General features: G+C 39.5%; 1 protein-coding gene across 2 annotated transcripts in view; it reads right to left on the minus strand.

Annotated features, from left to right (window-relative positions):
* Positions 1-24,843, minus strand: part of Ttc17 (tetratricopeptide repeat domain 17) — a 77,045-nt gene extending 52,202 nt beyond the window's left edge. For both annotated transcript variants that reach the window (XM_042671087.1, XM_042671088.1), the window contains exons 1-5: positions 24,674-24,843; positions 3,664-3,753; positions 2,844-3,013; positions 1,842-1,953; positions 1,551-1,682 (exon numbers count right to left, since the gene is read on the minus strand). In XM_042671087.1, the coding sequence (XP_042527021.1) occupies positions 1,551-1,682; positions 1,842-1,953; positions 2,844-3,013; positions 3,664-3,753; positions 24,674-24,832 (663 nt within the window). In that variant the 5' untranslated portion in view covers positions 24,833-24,843. The remainder of the gene's footprint in view (positions 1-1,550; positions 1,683-1,841; positions 1,954-2,843; positions 3,014-3,663; positions 3,754-24,673) is intronic.

Genomic DNA, 24,843 nt, shown 5'->3' on the forward strand with positions numbered 1-24,843 from the left:
ATAAACCACCCAGGCTCAGTCAGTTGTTTGCCTTGGCCTGGAATGCTTTACCTGATTTTAAAATTTTCTTGTTCCTTCTTGTATCTCAGATGTTAGTTTAAAGTTCACATTTCCAAAAGGGTATTTCCAACTGATCAATCTAAAGTAGCCATGCAGTTACCCTCTATTTTAATTTCCAATAAAAAACTTACCACTATGGTCTACTCTCAACTAATCAGCCTCCAAAGGATACTGTAAAATCCTGAACCAGTTTTTCCCTGATTCTCTTAAGCTCTGGAATGCAAATGTTTTACATTACTTTCAGGAACACAAGATGAAGATGGTAACTTAGCTACAAAAATAATCAGAATGCATTTGAAAGTCAAACTATTTTCTTACTTTTATCCAAAAACCTCTCTCTGATACATAGTGTTATGTAGTTGAGTAATTTATATATTTTAATTTTATTTATAGATAGCCTTATTTATTTTATTTAATAACATAATTAATACTGCTTAGAAATTAACTTATATCTTCTGATACTCAGACATAAAAGAGTAAAAACTATTCAAAATTACCACATTATCCTGAATTTTACATTTAAACTCTTGGCTCATAATACATCAATTCCTATTTCTTTCTTTTTTCTTTTGAGAGAGTATTTCCATATACTGCTAAGGCTATTCTCAGATTTGTGGGTTCATGTGATCTTCTTGCCTTAGTCCCCTGAGTACAGGTAAATGCCATCACATCTGATTCCCTGTTTCAGTTTTAAAAGTATATGATCCCAGATGGGTACTGTTGACTTACAATTGTAATCACAGATACCCAGGAGGCTGAGATATAAGGATCACAGCTTGAACATAATCCAGGCAAGAAAGTCTATGAGACATTAACCACCAAAGACCTGATAGTAGAGCTGTGTCTCAAATGGTAGAGCATTAGCCTTGATCAAAGAAACTAAGAGACAGCTCCCAGGCACTGACTGAGCTCAAGCCCTAGTACCAACATAGAACCAAACCAAACCCATGTGTGATCCTTTAAAAGAAAATTTTATTAATTGTGGTGAGTCTTTTCTAGTTCAAATAACAGCAATATCTATGTACTGTATGTAGATATATCAATATAAAAATTTTTTGCAGACTTAATGTACATAATCTAGCTTATAAGCACTACTGCTTATTATTTGTTTTTTAGTCAATTAGTTAAAAAGGTTTCAGTATTTTTCTGGTAAGGAATACTATCTCTCCATGTTATCCTTCTGTTGAAATATAAAATTTATATCAATGTAATTGAAGTAAAGGAAGTGTGGCTCAAGCAAATGTCAGGCCAAGTTTAAATCCCAGTATTGCAGGCAACAAACAAGCAAGCAAGCAAGCAAATAATGCAGCAACAACAAAACCACATCAAACCAAAATAATTTTAGATCATCCTCTAGACAAAAATAAGTAAGCTGGGTATTTCCTGAGAGGAAAATATCTCTTGAACAGAAAAATAATAATAAATTAACTAATTTTTTAAAAAAGAAAAGTATCAGAGAGCCTTTGGCTCTTTGGATCATGATGACTCACCTTCTGCAAGCCTTCATGAATGAGGTGACCTATATCATCTATACTTCTTCCTAAGCGTTTAGATAAATAGGTGAAGATAGGATCTTCCTTAGGTAATAAAGGAGCAGAAAGATTAACTCTCTCTTGTACACCCTAAAGAAGAAAAAAAAATTGAAAAACATAGTAAAAGGAAATTATAGGACTTAAGAACAAACCAATTCAGATCAATGAAAGAAAAAGCCTTTATAAACAAAAGACCAAATGAAAGGAGAAAACAAAAAAAAAAAACAACTCCTGAAGTTCTCTACTTACTCGCAAGTGCTGAAAAGCGTGTATACTATATGGAAGTTCTAAAATTTTGGTACAATCAGGTTGTTCAGGGTCTGGAGGAACAGGAGATTCTGTGTCTATATAATCTTCTGGGCTAAAATCAAGAAGCAAGGAATAAATGAGAGTTGTGATGCACAATACTTCACGAAATGTCAATTTCCCCCATATTCTCATGTCAATTAACATTCATATCTTTTCATGGAGCTACCAATAGAAGCCAAATATTTTGGGAATTCAGATTAAAGGGGTAAATAAAGAATTAGGAAATTTAGTAAATCACAGAATGTTAACACTATGGAGTTTCAAAAATCAAATACAGCACAGATAATTCTTTTTACAAAGAAAGAATTTCTACATCTATTTATACTTTAATTAAAAGCCTCTCTCTATTTTTATTGGTTACTGATTTAAATTTTTTCCCCCTAATATGGCAGGGGAAAACCAGATGTTTTCATATGTACTTATTAGATTATTTCTGAGAAATATTTTCCACATGTCTACTGGCCATTTGTGCTTACTATTCACTGTAAACTGTTCAATTTTCTAGTCGTATTAAACACTTTTGACTTGTTAGAATTTTACCTGTAGTATTTTGAACTTCTGTTTTTTAATGAATGTATCTGTGATTGAAGCATATTTTTACTACAGAATTAATTTTACATCGATTTAAGAAAGGTCTATTTCAAGCCGGCATCTGTGGCTCATCGACTATAATCCTAGCTACTCAGGAAGCTGAGATATGAAGATCTTGGTTCAAAGCCAGCCTGGGCAGAAAAGTTTGCAAGATTCTTATCTCCAATAAACCACTCAGAAAACCAGAAGTGGCACTGTGGCTCAAGTGGTAGAGTGCTCGCCTTGAGCTGAAGGACAGCGCCCAGGCCCAGAGTTCAAGACTCACAACTGACCAAAACAAAACAAAACAAAACAACAAAGAAAGGTCTATTTAGAAAAACAACCTTATTTTTGGAAAAAGAATCTCTTTACCTGATGTCTTTGCTTTCCAAAGTAATATATGTGCCATCATACAAATCTAGGTCCCCTAAGGGCACCTTGGCTTTGATACAGTCTGGGTCTTCTTTATTATGCCTCTGTTCCAGTCCTGTGTCTCTGTCCTCATTCTCCTCTATATGAATTTTTTGAGCAACTAATTGCTTCTGTTGAGAAAGAGGTAATAACAGAATGAATTCTTCTAATAAGTCAGGCTTGGTTCCATTGAAGAGAAAGAACAATTTTATGACAATTTTCTATTACAGAAGATAAATATGTATAAATACAGAAGAATATGCCCTTAATTAACTTAGTGAACATACACAGACTTTCTCTATTATTCCTTTAAAGTAAACTAATAAACTACTACTTGTAGAAAAAGCAAACTTTTCTAAGTGAGTTAGAAGACTGAAATATACAGATGCAATATACTCCTGTATATTTTGAATAAAACAGATGGCTTTAGGGCTAGAAAGAATCCTAAGATCATTTTGCAAGATAGGAAACAATTAGATTGAAAGACAGTAAATATTTAAATGTGCAAATATTAACTAGAGATAAGAATCTCAAGACTTTCTTGCTCAGGATAGCTTTGAACCATGATCCTTACATCTTAGCCTCCTGAGTAGTTAGGATTACAGAAGTGAGCCACCAGTGCCTGGCAAAAACATAATTTAAAGGTAACATATTGCTATAAAAGTTGGAAGAACTGGGTTTAAGAAATAATGTGCTTGAGCTCTTCTTTAAGCCCAGTATTAACTCCTAAACTATGTACTTAATAAGTTTCAGCTGCATTTCACATGCTCAGTTGCCTTACCTCCAATTCTTTGAGGTAGTTCACTGTGGTTTCTTGTCTCATTAATATGACTAAGTCATGAGGATGCTTCAAGTTCATTGGTGAATCCACCTGAAAGCAAGCAATAAATAAGTAAATAATATATTTTATCAATCAATGTCTGTTTGGATTATTAAAGTCTCTTACATAAAACAATTTTTTTAAGTCTCTTACATGATTAAAATTACTGCGCAATTATCATTATAATCAGTTTTAGTTGCTCAGGTAAACTCAAACTCAAGGAGTTTTTCAAAAGTGATCACATGCAGAACTGGTGGGGTGAAGCAAGTGGTAGAGCATGTACTTACATGATTTGACAGTCATATAGAAAAACGTAAGAAGGGGTTGGGAAAGTGGCTCAGTGGTAGAGAGCTTGCCTTGCATGCCTGAGGCCCTGGGTTCGATTCCTCAGCACCACATAAGCAAAAACAAAAAAGCCGGAAGTGGGGCTGTGGCTCAAGTGGTAGAGCGCTAGCCTTGAGCTGAAGAGCTGAGGGACAGTGCCCAGGCCCAGAGTTCAGGCCTCACGACCGAACCAAAAAAAAGAAAAAAGAAAAACTTAAGAAGTAGCTAGGTGCTGGTGGTTCATGCCTGTAATCCTAGCTACTCAGGAGGCTGAGATCTGAGAATCATGGTTCAAAGACAATGTGGGCAAGTTAAGTCCATGAGACTCTTATCTCCAGTTAACTATGAGAAAACTGAAAGTGGAGCTGTGGCTCAAAGTGGTAGAATGCTAGCCTTGAGTGAAAAAGCTCAGGAACAGTGCCCAGGCCTTGAGTTCTTTAAGCCCCACGACAGGACAGCAAAGCAAAGCAAAGCAAAATATTTAAGAAGTATTTGGCAATGAATGATAGAGTAATTTCCTTAGAGAAAAAAGTCTATATTCAAAAATGTTATTACTGTATAGTAACAACAAAAAAGAGATAGTTGTGTTTTGGTAGTACATTCTATACTTGAATAGATTTGGAAGCAACAAAAAGAAATAAGCAACTTTCTTGTTTTCTTTTTTGGTGCTGGTCCTGGGGCTTGAACTCAGGGCCTGGACACTGTCCCTAAGCTTTCTTGATCAAGGCTAAGTGCTCTACCACTTGAGTCACAGTTCAATTTCTAGCTTTTTGATGGTTAATTGGAAAAAAGTCTCATGGGCTTTCGGGCCTGGGTTGGCTTTGGATGGTGATACTTAGATTTCAGTCTCTTGCCAGGACCACAGCAAAGTACCTACTTTTGAAGGCTACATACAGAAGTCATAAAGAGAAGTTAACCTTGAGATTTATTACTTACAATTTGTGTTCTCTGGGTCAATAGGTAAGATGTAAGAAAACCAAAACCTCATATACTGATAGCAGGCTTATTTTTAGAACATTGACCACATATATCAAAATGTTAAAAGCATGTAATCTTGCCAGGCACCAACAGCTTATGCCTATAATCCTAGCAACTTAGAAAGCTGAGAAGGGAGGATTGTGGTTCAAAGCCAGAACAGGCAGAAAAGTCCATGAGACTAAACCAGCAAAAAACTAGAAGTGGTTGATGGCAAGCCTAAGACATTCTTAAATAAGCAAAGCTGTATGCAAAGAAGACAAAAGAAAGGAAAAAAAAAATCACTGAACTTGATCAATAAAGAAACAGAGCTTCCATCAGAAAGAATGACATCGCCTCATTTGTAAGGAAATGGAGAGTCTTGGAAAACATTGTACAGTGATCCCTAACCTACTGCGGGAGTTACATTCCAGAGACCCCCGTGATAGGTGAAAATCCATGAAGTAGCATTGTTAGTAATATAGTTGTCCCTCCCTATATCGAGAATCACTTCTTGCTACATCTTCTACTTCGAGGATTTTCACCTACGACAGGTCTCTGGAACCTAACTCCCACTGTAGGTGAGGGATCATTATGTGTTTTGTTTTGTTTTGAAACCTGTGATACAGTGAAGCCACAATAAGTGAACTGCAGAGGGACCACTGTAAGTCAAGTAAGCCAGACCCAAAGAAATACAGGCTGTATGGTTTCCCTCATTTGTAATAACTACAATGCACCTATAAATCTACAAGTAAACCCAATGGACAATAAAATACAAATAATTACAGCTGGACATGATTAATTAAACAGCAATCTAAACATTCACATAGTGAGAACAAAGGAAGATATTCTTAGAAGAGGATTACAAGGGCTCAATAGCTATCTATGTGCTTAAGATCGTACAAAATGATGCTTATCAAAATGAACATCAAGAAACAGAAGTAAGAGGTTTTTTTTTTAAAATTATACTGTTTGTAGCCCCCCCCCCCCCTTTTCTTCTTTACAAAGTCTGGTTTATTCCCTTCTGTTTTTGATTTCTGTACCCTTTGTCTTGTATATATGTTTCTCTGATTTGGGGAGGGGAAAGGGAAGCACAGAAACAGTGGGACAAAGGGTGAACTAATACAGCAGTGAAATCCACTAGACACCATGCTGGAAATGAACTTTACAACTTGGGGAGGAGGGGAGTTGGGAAGGGAAAAACCAGGAGAGAATAAGGGAGGGGGTGACACTGTTAAAAAAAATGTACTCATTACTGAATCATGTAACTGTAACCCTTCTGTAAATCACCTTTACAATAAAATAACACTAACTAAACAGCAACAACCAGAGACCCAAGCCAGTAGCCAGTGGCTCAAGCCTGTAATCCTAGTTACTCAGGAGGTTGAGAGCTGAAGATCATGGTTTGAAGTCAGCCCAGGCAGGAAAGTCCATGAGACATTCTTTATCTCCAATAAACTACTCAGAAAAAGCTGGAAGTGGTATTGTGGCTCAAGAGGTAGAGCATTAGCCTTGAGCAAAAAAAGAAGGTCTGGACTTTCAAAAGAAAGAAAGCAAGCAAGCAAGAAAGAAAGCAAGAAAGAAAGAAAGAAAGAGAGAAAGAGAGTTAGAGAGGGGGGGAAAGGGAGGGGAAGGGAGGGGAGGGGAGGGGAGGGGAGGGAAGGGAAGGGAAGGGAAGGGAAGGGAAGGGAAGGGAAGGGAAGGAAGAGAAAAAACCATAAACAGAGACCCAGTGCCCAACAGAATGGAACATAGAGGAAAACAAAGATTATAGACAGTGGCAAGAGTGTAAAAGAGCTTTATGTATGTAGGAAGCCAACGTATGCTCCCTCTGCATCTATGTCCAGACCTCAAGAGGTAGTTACTTGGTTGATGAAAAATTTAGTTTAGAAAAACACTGGGTAAGAGCAACAAACATGGTAGTATAATACTTTTGGTTCAAACTATCTAACCATGCCATTTCTCTGATAATGAAAAAATGGCAAGAAGTCAAAAGAACAAGATAGAGGAAAATTTAGAGAAGTACTCAAAGAATAATTTTAGGTTTAAATTAAAAAGCTACTAGATAACCATGGTTTGTTTTTATCATATTCAGAAAACATACAGCTAATATTCAATCAATGAAATACTTTGGTTTTTTTTTTTTTTTTTGAATTTTTGAGTTTAGCAAGAAAACTGCAGCTAGAAGAGATACCAAGATACAACTATCAGCAGAAGGGAAGGGAGCCCACTGACAGCTGTTTCTCTTTTTGAAGTGACAAGTGGCATGTCTTTCTGCCAGATAAAGGTTTAGCAAAGAAAGACGTATATCCTGATATATTGTTATTGCAGTACCTTCCAGTTTTTAAATTTTAAGATGTTTTAACGATTATCTTTTGCAAATGCCAGCTTAATTTTCTCTCCTTTCATAAACCTTTTCTCCTCAAAACATAAGAGGATGTTGGGCAACTTTTTAAATATCATAACATCTACTCAATCATCAATAAATGTTTATTAAGTCTACAAGCAAGGTCCACCATTCAATAGATGAAACTTATCCACTCCTATGTTACATACAACATGTTCCAAAATATTTAGCATTTAGAAGAAGCTACTACAAGTCCAGGAGTGAAATGTGGCCGGTAATAGAAGTAGATTAGAAAAGGCATAGTGCAAACATAAAACCTGAAAGTACTTCCTGGCTCTTTCACAAGGGACAAACAACCTAACAAATTTCTACTACCATATGGTGGGATGAATGGATACTCAGAACAATGTACCTGAATCATAAAGAAAAAGAATTATTTTCATCTACTCTAAGAAAATAAAGAAACAAGAAGTACATTTAAAATGTACTTCAGGAAAAATCTGACCAAGCATTTAGAAATCTGGCCATGTGCAAAACTGGTTACTCACCTGTAGAAAACTAAAGCTCCATCCTTATATATCACCCTGCACCAGAATCAACTCCAAATGGATCAAAGACCTCGAAGTCAAAGCAGACACCCTGAAAACATTACAGGAAGGAATAGAAGAAATTCTAGGGCTCCTTGGCAAAGGCTGAAATTTTCTTAATAGAGACCCAGAAACACAACAAATCAAAGAAAGGTTGGACAAATGGCACTGCATGAAACTGCAGAGCTTCTGCATGACAAAGGACATAGCTAGCAAGATCAATAGAAAGCCCATGGATTGGGAGAACATCTTCATTAGCCATACAACAGACAAGGATTTCATATCTAAAATATACCTGGAACTCAAAAATTAAATCCCCCAACAACAAATCCTCAAGAAACAACTGCCCGATAAATAAGTGGGCTAAAGACTTAAAGAGAAACTTTTCTGAAGAGCAAATAAGAATGGCCAATAAACACATGAAGAAATGCTCAACTTCTCTAGCCATAAAAGAAATGCAAATCAAAACAACACTGAGATTCCACCTCACCCCAGTTAGAATGGCTATAATCTTGACTTCTAATAACAACAGATGCTGGAGGGGATGTGGCCAAAAAAGACCTACTACATTGTTGATGGAAATGCAAACTTGTTCAACCACTTTGGAAAGCAGTTTGTAGGTTCCTCAAAAGACTCAACATAGAGCTCCCCTATGACCCAGCAATCCCACTTTGGGCCTTTACCCAAACGTTCACAAACAAGGGTATACTAAAGCTACCAGCACAACTACTGCAGCATTATTCTCCATAGCTAAGATATGGAACCAACCCAGATGCCCCTCAGTAGATGAATGGATCAAGAAAATATGATATATATATATAATATAATATACACATACACAGTGGAATTCTATGCCTCCATCAGAAAGAATGACATTGCCCCATTTGTGAGGAAATGGAAAGATTTGGAAAAAATTATACTAAGTGAAGTAAGCCAGGCCCAAAGAAACATAGGTCCCATGGTTTCCCTTATTTGCAATAACTGTTTATGTCTAAGACAAGCAGAAAAGTCAAAAGCTATGCACATATGACCATATAAGATGATGTTAAGTGAAATGAACCCCAAGACAGGGACACAAGTGTTGTGTTTTTTTTTTTCTTGCTATTGTTTTTCATGTACTTATACTCTGATTTTTTTTTTTTGTTTGTTTCTTTGGTATGTTCCTCCCCCATAGTATAACCCATTTTCACTGTATTTGATTCCAGTGCCCTGCATCTTGTATATACACTTTTCTAATTTAGGGAGGGGAAGATAAAAAACAAAATGCTTAAATAGGGATATAAGTTGATCTATTATAACAACGGGATGTAGAAGACACTATGTTTAAAATGAACTTTACAACTTGGGGCGGGGGAGTAGTTGGGGAGGTAGGAAGGAAGGGATGGTGGGAAAAAACAAAAGAGGAGGCAACAATGCTTGATAGGAAATGTACTCATTACCTTACTCATGTAACTGCAATCCTTCTGTACAGTATTTTTACAATAAAAAACGTATTAAAAAATATGGCCATGTGGACTTCCATTTTCTAGAACAAAGTATTCTCCAACAGTTCCAGGTAAACAGTTTCACTATGAGTATAGTGATTTATTTTAGTAAAGAAAATGCCAAACCATCCCATTCAAAATTTTCACTTGAAAACATTATAAAAGTACATGTATTCAAGCCAGGAGCCAGTGGCTCACGCCTGTAATCCTAGATACTCAGGAGACTGAGATCTGAGTATTGTGGTTCAAAGCTAGCCTGGGCAGGAAAGTCCGTGACACTCTTATCTCCAATTAACCACCAGAAAACTGCAAGTGGCACTGTGGCTCAAGTGGTAGAGCTCTTGCCTGAGCAGAAGAACTATAGAGACAATGCCCAGGCCAGAAACAGTGCAAGCCTCATGACTGACCAAAAAAAAAAAAAGTACATGTATTCAATTAAATGTAATAGTAAATATTTTACTCATATCAACTTTATATTCATATATTTCATTTGTGTTATCTCTAATTAACTAGGACATTATTATTAGCTACTTCTCCAATCCAGAGCCCTATGATAGGGAATTCAGAAAATCCACGTTAAACTTAGTAATTCAACTGGATTTTTGTATAACATTCCAATGAGTATTTCATAGTTTAGAAAGTGTTGATGCTATTTCTAAAACTCTGCCTTTTTTTTTTTTTTGCTTTGGCCAGTAGTGGGGCTTGATCTCAGGGCCTGGGCACTGTCTCTGAGCCTTTGTACTCAAGGCTAGCGCTCTACCACTTGAGCCACAACGCTACTTCTTGATTTTTCTGAATAGTATATTGGAGATAAGAGTCTCACAGACTTTTCTGCAGGGGCTGGCTTCAAACAATGATCCTCACATCTCAGCCTCCTGAGTAGCAAGGATTACAGGCATGAGCTACCAGTGTCCAGTTGTGTAACTTTTTAAAAAGCTCTTTTTCCTTTGTGGTTTGGACTCAGAGCAAGCTCTCTACCACTTAGTTCATGCCCTCTTTGTGACTCTTTTCAGTCTCTTTTGCCTTGTACATGTTGCTTCTTCCTTCTACTTGGAAAGAAGCAACTGTCTATCTCTATGCTTTTGGTAAAGGCCAAATGACTTGATTCAAATGACATAACTTTTCACAGTACTTAATACACACTTCCACAGCAACATTCTGTAAGTTTTAATGGTATTCTTCTGTGTATTTATCAAACAACATGGGAAATGCAATAGCAGCTTGATATTACTATATGTCTGACTCTAACAAAACTTTCATGTATTCCTCTTCCTACTATCGGTGTAATAGACTGAGTAAATGTCAGGCACTTCCTATGCTGCTGATAGTTTGATGACAGTGTTTGATTGGTTTTTGTTAGCTACTCCATCTCCATTTCCTAATATCACTGAGTTCTGCTTAGAAAGGAGGTAAAGTGATGAGGCCACCAGGGGCCAGGAGCTAAATAAGAAATTGAAGCAAATTACCTTCCCTACTGGAGCATCTACTTACTTACCATCAAATAACTTCTAAAGTTCTTTCCATCTCTAAATCCTAACCCTATAAAAGTTTTAATATACCATAAAAAGCACTACATTTTTAGTAGTCTGATCTATACCCCTGAAAATAAACTGAAATTCAAAGGAAGGAAATGATCATGCTTTCAGTTTACCATGCAAATTCTTTTTTTTTTTTTTTTTTTGTCGGTTGTGGGACTGTCTGGGCCTGGCTGCTGTCCCTGAGCTCTTCAGCCCAAGGCAAGTGCTCTACCACTTGAGCTACAGTGCTACTTGCTGTTTTCTGGGGGTTAATTGGAGATAACGGTCTCATGGATTTTCCTGTTGGCTGGCTTTGAACTGCAATCCTCAGATCTCAGCCTCCTGAGTAGCTAGGATTACAGGCGTGAGCCACTGGCGCCTGGCTTACCATGCAAATTCTTACTTGCTCTGGAGAAGGAAGATTTTCTAAGTTAAGAATTCAAAGTTTCTTTTAAATTCTCAAGTCAAATTAAACCAGGGATCCAAGTAACTGGTTATTTCTGAGCAATTAAGCTATTCTTGTATCATAGGCAAAGTGAGCTCTTAGTTCTTATGATTCGTCATTCTAGCAAAGATTAAATTTTTTTTTCTGATTATAAGCTGTGTGTTACTATAAATTCAAACAACATATACTACATAGTTTTATATTGTTAGATGCTATTATGGTATATATACATTTTTTATGTTTATAGGAACACATAGGAAGAAAATAAAAATCACTTGAAATCTCATCCTCAAAGGTATCTGTTGCTAGACAGGTAAATATGTCAGGCAGAATATCTTCTATATACATACAGCTAAGCAAATGTTTTCAGAAAAAAAACAACAACATATCTATGTTATATTCTTCCCTTCCCTACTCACCCCCATACACCATTAGATAAAACCCATAAATATGGAATTACATCATTATTTATAGTGTCAAAGGGAATGTACTTTGCGACTCTGCATGATTTTTCTCTTTTTGTTTGTGTTTTCTGTTCAACAGTAAACAGTATTACTTAAATTAATAAAGCATTTCATTTTTTTAAAAGTTCTATTTACACATCATGTTGTAAACATGAAGCATGTTTTACTTTAACAAGCTATAATGCCAAGAATAAGCTCAAGTTTGAAGAACAAACTCACAGTTTTCCCTTATATATTCATGGAGATGAAGACCCAGGAAGAATCCCTTTAAATTGTAACCCCTTCTATATTTTTTTCTGTTCTGTACCTTTTCTCCAATTTTCATACTCAAATTGAGTTCACTGCTATTGACAAATGACTACCCAAGGAGTATTTCCACCATGGACTACTACAGTGGCAAGCAAGGTGAGTTTTGTTTTTGTTTTTGTTGGTCGTGGGGCTGGAACTCTGGGCCTGGGCGCTGTCCCTCAGCTCTTCAGCTCAAGGCAAGTGCTCTACTGCTTGAGCCACAGCACCACTTCCGGTTTTCTAGTGGTTTATTGGAGATAAGAGTCACAGACTTTCTTGCCCGGGCTGGCTTTGAACTGTGATCCTCAGATCTCAGCCTCCTGAGCAGCTAGGATTATAGGTGTGAGCCACTGGCACCCAGTTACAAGGTGAGTTTTAAAGGGAAGGGAAGGCAGCAAAGTCTGTTGTCAACACTGTTCATAAAACTCTCTTAGGTTTGATCACAATGAAACTTCATCTTCTTCCTGGTTTAAAAGCGCAAGTTGAAAATACCAGTATAACTTTGGCTTTTGAATAGGCCTTCATAAGCTGTTAAAACCAAGTATGTACTATGAATACATATTTATTAGGAACATTTAACGTATGAGTGCTGTAAATACTATTGCAGACTGTCAGGAGGGGGAAATGTTTTTATTAAAGATAACTTTGGCTACAATTTGCTAGAGTACTTGTATTTTTTCTGTTTCTGTGGTGCCAAGGAATCGAACCCAGGGCCTCATGCACGCGAGGCAAGCACTCTACCACTGAACTTCCCAGCCCTACTTGTATTTTTAAATGAGAAATTTAAAACCAGCCTCAGATTTGTAAAATATCAAAGTCATCAGCATTAAAACAAACTTTGCCAAGTGCAAGTGCTCAAAAGGCTAAGATCTGAGGATTCAGATCTTAGCGGCCAGCAGGAAAATCTATGAAACTCTTATCACCAATTAAGCAACGAAAAGCCAGAAGTGGAGCTGTAGACTAAGTGGCAGCGTTCTCTAAAGCTGTTCTTACATCACTCAGAACCGGATTTCAAGTCCCAGGACTAGCACGCGCGTGCGCACGCGCACGCACGCAGGCACGCACGCACGCAGGCACGCAGGCACACACACACACACACACACACACACAGACACACACACAGACACACACACACACACAGACACACACACAGACACACACACACACACACACACACACACACACACACACACACACACACACACACACACACACACCAAACTTTAAACAATAAAACACTGGATCCTGACCATCACATAGAATTTGTGGCCTTATATCCCTGTTTTCTAAAGTTTACTCTCAGCTACATTTTTGCCCTCTCATTTCTACAGTTCCTAGAACACACCTTTGTAAATGTTTCATATAATATAGATATGGGGAGCACACTGTATGGATATTTTCTAGATTTGAACATCTATATGTCAACCAATTTTATGAGAATTTTCATGTAAACAATCACCATTTTCCTGATGAGTGAAATAATCACCATTTTCTATACATTTATCTAATTTACACATCCAAGAAGTATATAAATAACATACAAAATAAAAAAGATAAAATTTTCAATTTTACAAGAAAAGAAAGTAGAATGTTGGATCATATCACAATAGTTATGGATGCTTTCCCTCTTTCCCTCTCTCCTTCATGGCAGTATTGGCTTTTGATCTCAGGGCCTTTCGCTTGCTAGGCATGTGCTCAATTACTTTAGCCACACTCCCAGTCTAGTGCATTGTCTTGTTTGTGTATTTTATGAATTCTTGTAAACAAACATATTTCAGAAGCAACATTGCTGTTTTATATATAACTCAGAAATTACTGTAATTCAAGCAGCAAATATTTACTGAGCAAAGCCACAGGCAGAATAAAGGCCCAACAAAGAATACCATAACTTAATCTTTGAACCTCTGAATATATTATATTGCATGACAAAAAGGAATTAAGATATCAACCAGATGAAGACTTTCATTAAGAGAATACAGCTTGGATTATCAGATGTAAATCACAGAGTCCTTACTTTGGAATAGGGAGGTCAAACAGAGAGACATGACTAAGAAAGAATGGCCAGATGGATATACTACTGCTGGTTTTGAAGACTCAATCACACAGGACCAAGAGCCAGACAAATTCCACTTCTTAGAATTCATCTTAGAATTCACTCAGTGGTAGAGTGCATGCCTTGCATGCCAGAGGCCCTGGGTTTGATTCCTCAGCACCACATAAGCAAAAAGAAAAAGCCGGAAGTGGCGCTGTGGCTCAAGTGGTAGGGCTCTAGCCTTGAGCTGAAGAGCTGAGGGACAGAGCCCAGGCCGAGTTCAGGCCCCATGACCGGACTCCCCCCCCCCCCCAAAAAAAAAGAATTCATCTTACATATATATTTATACATTTGCGATACATGAGTACATATGTTAACTTGCTGTGGCATTTTGACAGTAAGAAACTTAGAAATAATCCAAATATCTGCCACTACAAACTGATTAAATACATTATATGCTATCCAGTATACAACAGAATACTACCAGTCTTGAGAAAGAAGCTCGTAGGTTTTTATTTCTAATATAAACAGATGTCTAAGCCTTATTTTTAAGTTACTAAAAGCTAGTTGTGATGGAAAAGAAATCTGTAGATGTGTTTGCATATCCATAGAATTATTTAGGAAGAATATAGAAGTAACATTTCACTGTGATTATGGCCATGAACCTTTTTACAACTCCTGTGAAGAGACACTATGTTCTTAATTGGCCAGGACTCTTATTTACAACAGGGTGAATCAATAAATTGGCTTCTCATCTTTAAACACAGTCTCTGTTCCAAGCCACTCAACATGCTGACAATCTCTAAAATATTGTCTATGTATACAGACAATTCTCTCTCACTTATCCATTATTGCCTGAGTACATACACTGTTTTAGATATGGATTTACTTCACTGAAGAAAGCAAACTTACTATCTTCTTGAGAAAATAAGGCCATAAAGATATTTAATACAATGCAGTGACAGATGTAAGTGCTATGAAGAAAACTAAAGCAGAAGAAGAATACAGAATGATAGGAGGAGACGATGCTTTAGAAAGAAATGTTAAGAAAAGAGATGCAGACACACTGTGAACAGAGGCCTGAAGAAAGCTGAGTTTTTGTTTGTTTGTTTGTTTGTTTTTTTGGGTCCAGTCATGGTGCCTGAACTCTGGGCCTGAGCGCTGTCCCTCAGCTCTTCAGCTCAAGGCTAGAGCTCTACCACTTGAGCCATAGTACCACTTCCGGCTTATTTCTTTTTGCTTATGTGGTGCTGGGGAATCGAACCCAGGGCCTCATGCATGCAAGGCAAGCGCTCTATCACTGAGCCATCTTCACACCCCCGAAAGCTGAGTTTTGAAGTTGCTAGTTATGATAATACCTGCAAAGGAAGAAGCAAAAGCAAAGGTCCAAAGTGAGAAACAAGTTTGATGGGTTTAAGAATATCCCAAAAGCTGTTACTGCTGAAATGTAGCACACCATCCTAGGAGGAAAGTGGTATCTGAAGCTGGAGAAGTGACTATGTCACAGGATTTTGGGGGCCTTGTAGGGCATAGCAGAAACTCTAGGACTTAATTGTTGTGTGTGATGGGAAACCACTAAAGGTGTCTATCTTAAAAGGAATCACATGACCAGATCGATATACATATATGTGTATACATATATATGTATATGTATATATACATGTATATATATATATATGTATATCGATCTGGTCATGTATTTCCCTTTGAAAAAAAATATATGCGTGTGTGTGTATACATATATACATACACACACCTTTTAGCTGCTTCTGGGGAGAAGAGAAACTATGTTGCTAAAGGGGAAGCAAGGAGCCAGTTAAGGACAGCACAGGATAGGATCAGGAGGGATATAGACTAAGATTGTAAGTGTAAAGACATGGCTAGATTCCAATGCATTTGGAAGTAAAGCTGACACATTACTGTTCAGTTGGGTATGAAATGTGAGAACAAGAGAAGTCAAGGAAGAAAACAATATCTTAGACCTGAGCATCTAGTGAATGGGAGAACAGGTTTGGTGGGTGGAAAACTAAGAGTTTGGGATATGACATATTTGTGATGTCTATGAGACAGCTAAGCAGAGATGTCTAAAAAGCAGCTGGGTGTATGAGTCTGAAGCTCAAGGGAGGTTGCTGCAGATAAGATTTGGGTGGTCCTCAGACTACACAAAATCTGCTGATATATACATGCACAGAGAGAGAAAGGGGAAGCCCCAACACTTAATACTCATCAAACAAAGAATTCAAGGGAAAAGAATACAACGTTCTGGTCAGGGCTTTAGGAAAAAAGTCATGTCCTGGCAGCCAGGTATGAAAATAAATCAGTAAGGTAGAAGGGCAAATGCTGAGTTGCTAAGAGGTAAGTGAGATTACTGAGAATTAAATTTGATAATGAGGAAAGCCCTGAGTGTTTTGACAAGAGCTGTAGAGGTGAAGGATTACAATGGCTTTAAATGAGAACAGGAGGAGGAATCTGTCTACACCAACATCTCTTTGAACATGTCTGCTATAAATGCACAGAAGTTTCCCTTGATTTTGCTTCTGTCATAAAGGAATTTAGCTGAGAGACAGGCATTGCTTATATCCTGCTCCCTATCTTTTGGAGTGCAAAGCAGAGCTAATTTTGACTTGACTGACTCGCAAGCCCTTTTATTCTTCGCTGCCAGAGTGCCTTCTGTTCACTTTCACAGCGCTGCTTCCAGAACTGAACAGCTGATTCTAATCCTTCCTCAAAAGTGCAGCTGCCATTTCTCATCTGTGTCAATCCTACCCTTTCTGATTGTGTTTTTGTTCATTATTTTTCTTTTCTTGTAGCTTCTCATACTTTTTCATATCTGTTCAATGAAGATGACCATTTAGATCTGACATCAGCAACAAAGAGAAGAACCTGTCCGCGGTAGCTAAGTAAAAGTGTGAACTCTGAAATTTTGGCCCTTTCTTCCCTCTGTTGGGGGGAGGAGTTAAGGACAAGTTAGATGGTTACTCAGCGCTTTCAAGTCTTCAGGAAGTCTGATGTTTCCTTTATGCTAAGTATCCAGTTGATGATCACACTAGTGAGTACTGTGAGGCTTTATTCAAACGATATGACGGAAACCACTTATCCAACTTGCCTGTCATTCAGTTAATGGTAGGTATAGCAACTTTGGCAACATAAGAGATGCTAGAGCTGTAGAGATGGATGCAGCTACTCCCTTCATGGAACATGTGCGGTTCTTGTAGGATATTTAATTGAGTATGTGGATACCTCATGGTGCAATGAATGCTTTCAAAAGGAAATTCAAAGCCAGGCACCAGTGGCTCAAGCTTATAATACTAGTTCATGAGGCTAAGATCTGAGACAGAGGTTCAAAGTCACCCTGGACAGACATATGGCTTACCACTCCAATTAATCAGCAACAAGGGTGGGGGGTGGGGGGAGGATGGGAACGGATGGGAAGGGGAAACTAAGGAGAAGGCTACAATGCTTGATAAGAAATGTACTCATTATTTTGCCCATGTAATTGTAACCCCTTGTACAGTATTTTCACAATAAAAAAAAAAAAAAACTTTCTAGGAAAAAAAAATCAGCAACAAGCCAGAGGGGTGTGGCTCAAAAATTAAGAGTGCTGGCCAAGCAGTGAGTGAAAAGGTTGAGTGAAAGCATGAATCCTGGAGTTCAGGCCCCAATACCTGCACCAAAAATAAATAGCCAGGCACTGGTGGCTCACACCTGTAATCCTAGCAACTCAGGAGGCTGAGATCTAAAGATCATGGTTTGAAGCTAGCCTAGGCAGAAAAGTCCATGAGACTTCAATGAACTACTTAGAAAAAGACAGAAGTAGTACTGTGGCTCAGGGACAGTGCCTAGGCCCTGAGTTCAAGCTATAATGCTATAAAAGAACACTTAAAATAATCGATGGTTCAGTTTTGGACACCATAGACGCTTCACTGGGAAAGGGATGTCTAAGTTATGAAGCAAGAGTTAGCCAGATTGGAGTGTTGGAGACAACATGTAAAGGCCCAGGAGCACGGCATTTTTGGAGGAATGTCACAAAAGTGAGCAAGGCTAAATGTGTATGTGCTATGCTGGACTGAGGCACTCAAGAAATGATCACATTTAAAGATGGGGAGGAAGGCAGATAAGGTCACAAGACATGGTAAAGGATCTGGGTCATCTCCTGAGAAATGCATTAAAAGGATAAGAGTAGTTTTCTCTGGGGAGTAAGCAAGAGTTGAGGGTACTTTGTTTTATTATTTTACTCTAGTTGTTTATTAGATGTTTATTTTCCCAATGCTAGAAATGACTGCTGTAATTCAACTGTAATGAAACAGTTTTAGCTGGCCTTGGACTTGTTCATCTCACTCTTGCTTGGCGGGTACTCTACCACTTGAGGCATAGTAGGTTGATGAGCAGTCAATAATATTTGCTCTCCGGGAGCTGGTGCTCAACGCCTGTAATCCTAGCTACTCAGAGGGCTGAGATCTCAGGATCATGGTTCAAAGCCAGCCCAGGCAGGCTCTTATCTCCAATAAAACCACTAGAAAACCGGACTTGGCGCTGTAGCTTAAGTGGTGGAGTGCTCACCTTGAGCTGAAGAGCTTAGGGACAGCGCCCAGGGCCAGAGTTCAAGCCCCAGGACCCACAAAAAAAATTTGCTCAATATGTAATTAGCAACATTAAAGTAATAGTTTACATCTGTGTATTTCTAAGCTTCTGATTACTTTATAGCATAAACAAAGTTAGTATGTAGATGATTTACAACAGTAGATAATACCTGAAAACAAATGGACTGAACCAGAATCACCTTGTTGATAAGGTCCAGAGCAAATGGCAAATATTAAAAGGGGTTTAGCAATTTAGTATGTAATCTCCAAGGTATCTCTTGCTTATAAAAAAAGAAGCAGTGCTTGATAACAGAAAGATGGTTTTCTTTTTGAAAAATGCTGAAACAGAGCTGTCTACTTCACAGTGCCACTTGGATGCTCTTTAAGATTAATCAAATTACTTAACACCAGGTCCAGATTAAAGCATTAATTCACTTGTAATCTATTAAGGACGAGTGGGTAAGAGATTCAGCTTCTTTGTTAACTAAATCTGATCGTTCTTCTTTGGGTCCTAGTAGCTGAAATACTTTACCAAGCCCTTTACCTAGAGCTTCGGAGCGTTAGTGCTGTTAGGAATCCCTTTTGTTGCCAGTGATTAAAATGATCTGTACTCCCAAGACATTTGCCTAATTGAAGGCAAAATGTTTAAGTAATTGCCACTTACTTAAGGCTCTCTCACTTTTGTCACTCCCAATCTCAATTTATTATAAAATATTTCACAAAGATAAAGCAACTGAGAGAAGGTATTTACTTCATTATTTCCACTTTGGCTTTTATATTTCTTCTCATTCCTAGTTGGTATTATGAAAAGAAAATAATTTCACACAGTACAAAGAGCTCACTTACAGGCTACTATAGACCAATGCATTTCTATTTAGCCAACTGCCACTCATTAGCTGTGTAACTCTGGGTCATTTTCTGGAAAACTGTACCATGTATTTTGAAAGAATTTTATCCAAATCTAAAACTCCATGGTCTAACATGAGACGAGAAGAAAAACAAATGTTACTTTATGAGAGCATGGCTAATAATGACACCTTAAATTTTTAGACATCAATTTCTAAAGAAAAAGAAATAGGTCAGAGGCAATGAATCTTGTGCTAGAAGTACAGTTTCTTGTTTTAATAAGCTTGAAACTAACAAATTGGCAACATGTTGAGTTCATTTGTTGGTTGGTACAAAGTATGGAACATAAAATTTCTACAGAAATTAGATGATATGCTGGATATTGATTGCTCATGCCTGTAGCCCTAGCTACTTAGGAGGCTGATATCTGAGAATAGTGGTTCAAAGCCAACCTGGACAAGGAAAGTCCATGAGACTCTTATCTCCACAATTAACTACCAAAATGCTGGAAATGGTACTGTAGCTCAAAGTAGCAGAGCACTGGCTTTGAACACAAACTCTCAGGGACAGTGTCTAGACCCTGAGTTCACGCAGCAGGACCCTAGCAGGTATGTATGCACACGCGTGCGCATGCACACGCGCGCGCGCACACACACACACACACGTACACACACACAAGGAAATGAGATGAAATACAGAGTGATTAGGTTCTTAAACTAATTTTCAAAGCTTATTTAACATTTGAGGCAAGTGAGTTTCAGGCATTAAAAAAAAATAAAATGAATAGGCCAAATGCCAGAGGCTCACTCTTAATAATAGCTACTCAGGAGTATGAGACCTAAGACGGTAGTCTGATGAGAGCCTGGGCAGACAAACCCAAGAGACTCTTATCTCCAATTAACTGGTAAAAAGACAGAAGTGGAGGTCTGGCTCAAGTGGTAAAGTACCAGCTTTGAGCAGAAAAAGCCAAGCAAGAGTGCAAGGCCCTGAGTTTAAGCCCCAGTAAAAACACACACACACACACACACACACACACACACACACACACACACACACGCAATATTGCCACATGAATACTTAAGCAAAGAGAACATCAAAATTAAAGAAAAAAATATTTATCTTGAAACTTATTCTTCACAGTCAACCAAAAGTCCATTGACCGGATGGATGATACTGTATATCCTTGTAATGAGCATACTCTTCAAGCCCATGGTCTGCAAATTAATAACCAGTGTTAAAACAAAGTGAGATGTCTTCCTAGTTGCCAAGTATAGGCAACAGTGGGGGATTGAAGATATGCCAAAGCCCAAAGCTGAGAGCAAAGCACAGAATTGGAGTGAGGGGACCTTTTCTTAGCCTTCCTCGGCTCACAGTGGGAGAATTTAGCAACTGGAGTATTCTTTTCACATCCCAGCTCTAGGATTCCCTAGACCATATTTATTGGCAGTTCAAGAACACTCAGTCGTAAAGCTAGGGAGTGTATATGCCCTTGCTGAGGTAGGGATTATGGAAGAAACAATTCCCTGGTTTGACATAAGTACTTACCTGCTGCTCCTAGCAGCCCCAGCTCTGACTGGGAAGACACTGAACCCACTTATGGACAGTGGAGTTTCTAATATATGCATATTCACAAGTCTGCAGTAGGGAACTGGTGGATCCATATCTTCAGGGTCTACTAAGGGTTGAGATATGAAAATCAAGTCAATATTCACTTCTCTTGGTAATGACTCCTTGCTGAACTTTTGACTTTAACTGTAACGATGGAAAGTGTCCCTATTTAAATTTAAACCTTGGGCTGTTTACATTTTTATTTCTTAGATATTTCTCCATATTACTGTGGAAAATAATGGCCTATTATATTTAATTTGGATAGGTTTAACTATCTCAGTTTCAATCAGAGAGACATCAGCAACTAATTTTTTAAGATTTGCAGCTTCAGTTTGCCCTTAGATCTTTTTATATGAGATCATTTTAAAATTGAAATGATACTTCTGCTCTCAATCAGATAATAAAACCAAGGATAAGCAGCAGGTATTTACTAAGTCAACACACATACAAAGGTTTTAGTTAATTCTGTTTCTGAAGTACAAATAGATCTATAGATAGTAATGGTATCTCTTACTTGGTTATGTATATCTCAATGTGAAAATTAATTACAATTTAAACTGAGTTTAGGCTAGGTGCTGGTGGCTCACATCTGTAATACTACTCAGGAGGCTAAGATCTGAGGATAGTGGTTCAAAGCCAGCCCAGGCAGGCCCGTGAGACTCTTTATTTCCAATAAACCACCAGGAAACTGGAAGTGGCACTGTATCTTAAGTGGTAGAGTGCTAGCCTTGAGCAGAGGAGCTGAGGAACAGCACCCAGGCCCTGAGTTCAGCCCCACAACCGACAAAAAAACCCCAAATAACAACAACAACAACAAAAAAATGAGTTTAGATTCTATGTGCATTCAAATTATTACCAGGAAAGGATGAATGAGTAATGCATAGTTTATCAGAGTGACACTTAAAATCTGTTTATTTAACTTTTATTTATATGTGCTGCTTTTCCCTCATGAAATCCAACTTGCAACCTCTTTTTAAGACTATAGACAGCAACTTTTCTTTTGATATACAATTTCATGACTACTTGAAAATTTTCATGGTTGCCTGGACTTTATGTAAATTTGATGTAAATTTAAGTATAGGAAAGTATTAAAAAATTGAATGAAAAGAATCAATAAAAAAAAAATATGAGAGCCCGGTGCCCGTGGCTCATGCCTGTAATCCTAGCTACTCAGGAGGCTGAGATCTGAGAATCACGGTTCAAAGCCAGCCCGGGCAGGAAAGTCATGAGACTCTTATCTCAATAAACTACTAGAAAACCAGAAGTGGCATTGTGGCTCAAGCAGTAGAGCGCTCGCCTTGAGCTGAAAAGCTTAGGGACAGTGCCAGGGCCAGAATTGGAGCCCCACGATGAACAAAAAAAAAAAAAAAGAGGATTCTAGGTGCTAATATCTCATGCTTATAATCCTAGCTACTCAGGAGCTGAGACCTGAAAGATCAAGGTTCAAAGCTTCTCTGGGCAGGAAAGTTCTTGAGACTCTGTCTCCAATAAAACAGCAAAAAGTTGGATTGGAGGTGTGGGTAAAGTGGTAGAGCACCAGCCATGAGCAAAGCTGAGGGCATAAAGCCTTGGGCTCAAGCCCTAGTACTGGCACTTATGCCAACACAACACACACACACACACACACACACACACACACACACACACAATCTTGCTTTCTGAACTTCAACTACTCACAACAGAGTCTAGGTTGCAGAGATCCAAAAGATTCTTCAGCTTTTCCTCCTTTTTCTGAGGCAAATAACCAACAACCCCTCTCTTTCCCTACTAAGACATATGTATCCATGTGAAAAAGAAGAGATTTGTTAAAGTGCAAAACTAAATCAGGTTTCATTTTCCCATTGCAATGTTCAGCACATAAATAATACATTTTTACCAGTTTCACTCTTTAGATGGGCTGCTACTTTTTAGCTGAGTGGCAGGACACCAAAATGGGAAAGGAGAAGTCAATGTCATAGAATATAAATAGCTGTGGCCAAGAAAATATATAGCACAAGAGCCAATAGGAGAAAGGCTCCCCAAACTGAGCAGAAGTGACTTACTTCCATGTTTCCCTTCATGAGCACCTGAGGGAGAACCACCATTAGAAATTAAAAGGTGGAAGTAACCAGAGCTGGTACAAGATTTCCAATCATACATCAGAAAGACAAACTTGCAGTGATTCCTAGGATTCCTGGGACACACATATATACATCTCAAGGCTTAGTACTCCAATGAGAAGGAAACTTTTTCTAATGTAAGCTGCATAATCATGTCTGTTTAACCTGCATTATAAAACTTGTTATCACCAGACAAATAAAAATCTTCATCTCACTTTAAACAAAAGTAAACCTTACACTGTGTTCCATTCACCGTTCACTACAGTCAACCCAGTGGCCCAACAACTGCCCTTCACAACGTCTGAACGTTAAAAACGTTTGAGATCAGTTTTCTTTAGTGGCAGAGGCACACACTTCACTTTCTAAATGCGGAGCGTTACTTGATGGTTCTCATGTGCTGAAAATCATTAAGTTTACCAAGATTCTGTGACATCACACACACACACACACACACACCCTCTTCAGACGCCAGCAGCATAAAGCAAATGCAGGCATCATAAAGTTATATAAGAAAAGCAGTCTCTCCTCTGAGCAATGAGTTCAGGCATTCAAGAATCCAGGAAACCGCATATCCTGCACACTTGGGCTGGAACCACCGGAACTGGGTAACGAGAGAGAAACAATGCAAAGTACAGTATACCGGGAAATGAGAACAAGTAATTGCCGGGGGAGGAGGGGGGGGGGAGGACGGAGGGAAGATGCAGGCGATGCCACTCGGGGCATCTTCAAGCATTCCTTTGCAAGGACGGAGCGAGAGCTCGCGCGCGCGCAGTCTCTCCCGAGTCCCCTGCTGACCTGGGCACAGGGTCCAAGCTATCAACAACGAACATCAACAAACCACTCCAGCCCGCAACCCATTCCGCCCGGCGGGTGGGTGGGAGAGGAGCCCGGAGGGAGCAGGGGCAGGACAGGATCCACAGCGACGGGGTGGAGGCGCGGGGGGTGGCGGGGCCCCCGCTGTCACCGCCCTGGCACGCGCGCAGACCCCGGCGCCGCCACCTGCTTTCGGCTTCCTCGGGGACGGGTGGCGGCGCGTGGGCCCGGAGGCTCGGGACGCGGGTGATGTCTCACCCCCTCCAGCACCAGAGACGGTGCGCGGGGGAAGGAAGGCGGAGAAGTTCCCGGACGGCCGCGGGCGGGCCGGGAGGCCAGGCGGGGAGGAAGGGCGGGGGTCGCAGGGGCCAGGACGTCCGGGCCGCCCTGGCCACGGCGGGGGAAGGGGAGGGAGGGGAGGCGGGGCGGGTCCGCGCGGAGCCCCCCCCCCCCCGGCCCCCAGGCGCCCGGGCCGGAGCGAGCGGGCCGGAGCGGGCCGGAGCGGGCCGGAGCGAGCGGGCGTGCGGGCCGGGCGAGGCGCCCCGGGGCGGGCGAGGCGCGGAGGGGGCGCCCTGGCCGCTACCTGCTGCTGGATCTTCCCGTCCTCGGTGACGACCCAGTGCGTGGTAGCGAAGGACCCTCGCGCCGCCACACTCAGCAAGGCAGAGAGGCTGAGCAGCCAGCCTGGGCCGGAGCAAGGCGGCAGCTCGGACCGGCCACGGACCCCTACTGCTGCCGCCATCTTGGCCCCCC

This window comes from Dipodomys spectabilis, unplaced genomic scaffold (assembly GCF_019054845.1).
Source record: "Dipodomys spectabilis isolate Male_0828 unplaced genomic scaffold, ASM1905484v1 ptg000599l, whole genome shotgun sequence".
Taxonomy (NCBI): Eukaryota; Metazoa; Chordata; class Mammalia; order Rodentia; family Heteromyidae; genus Dipodomys; species Dipodomys spectabilis.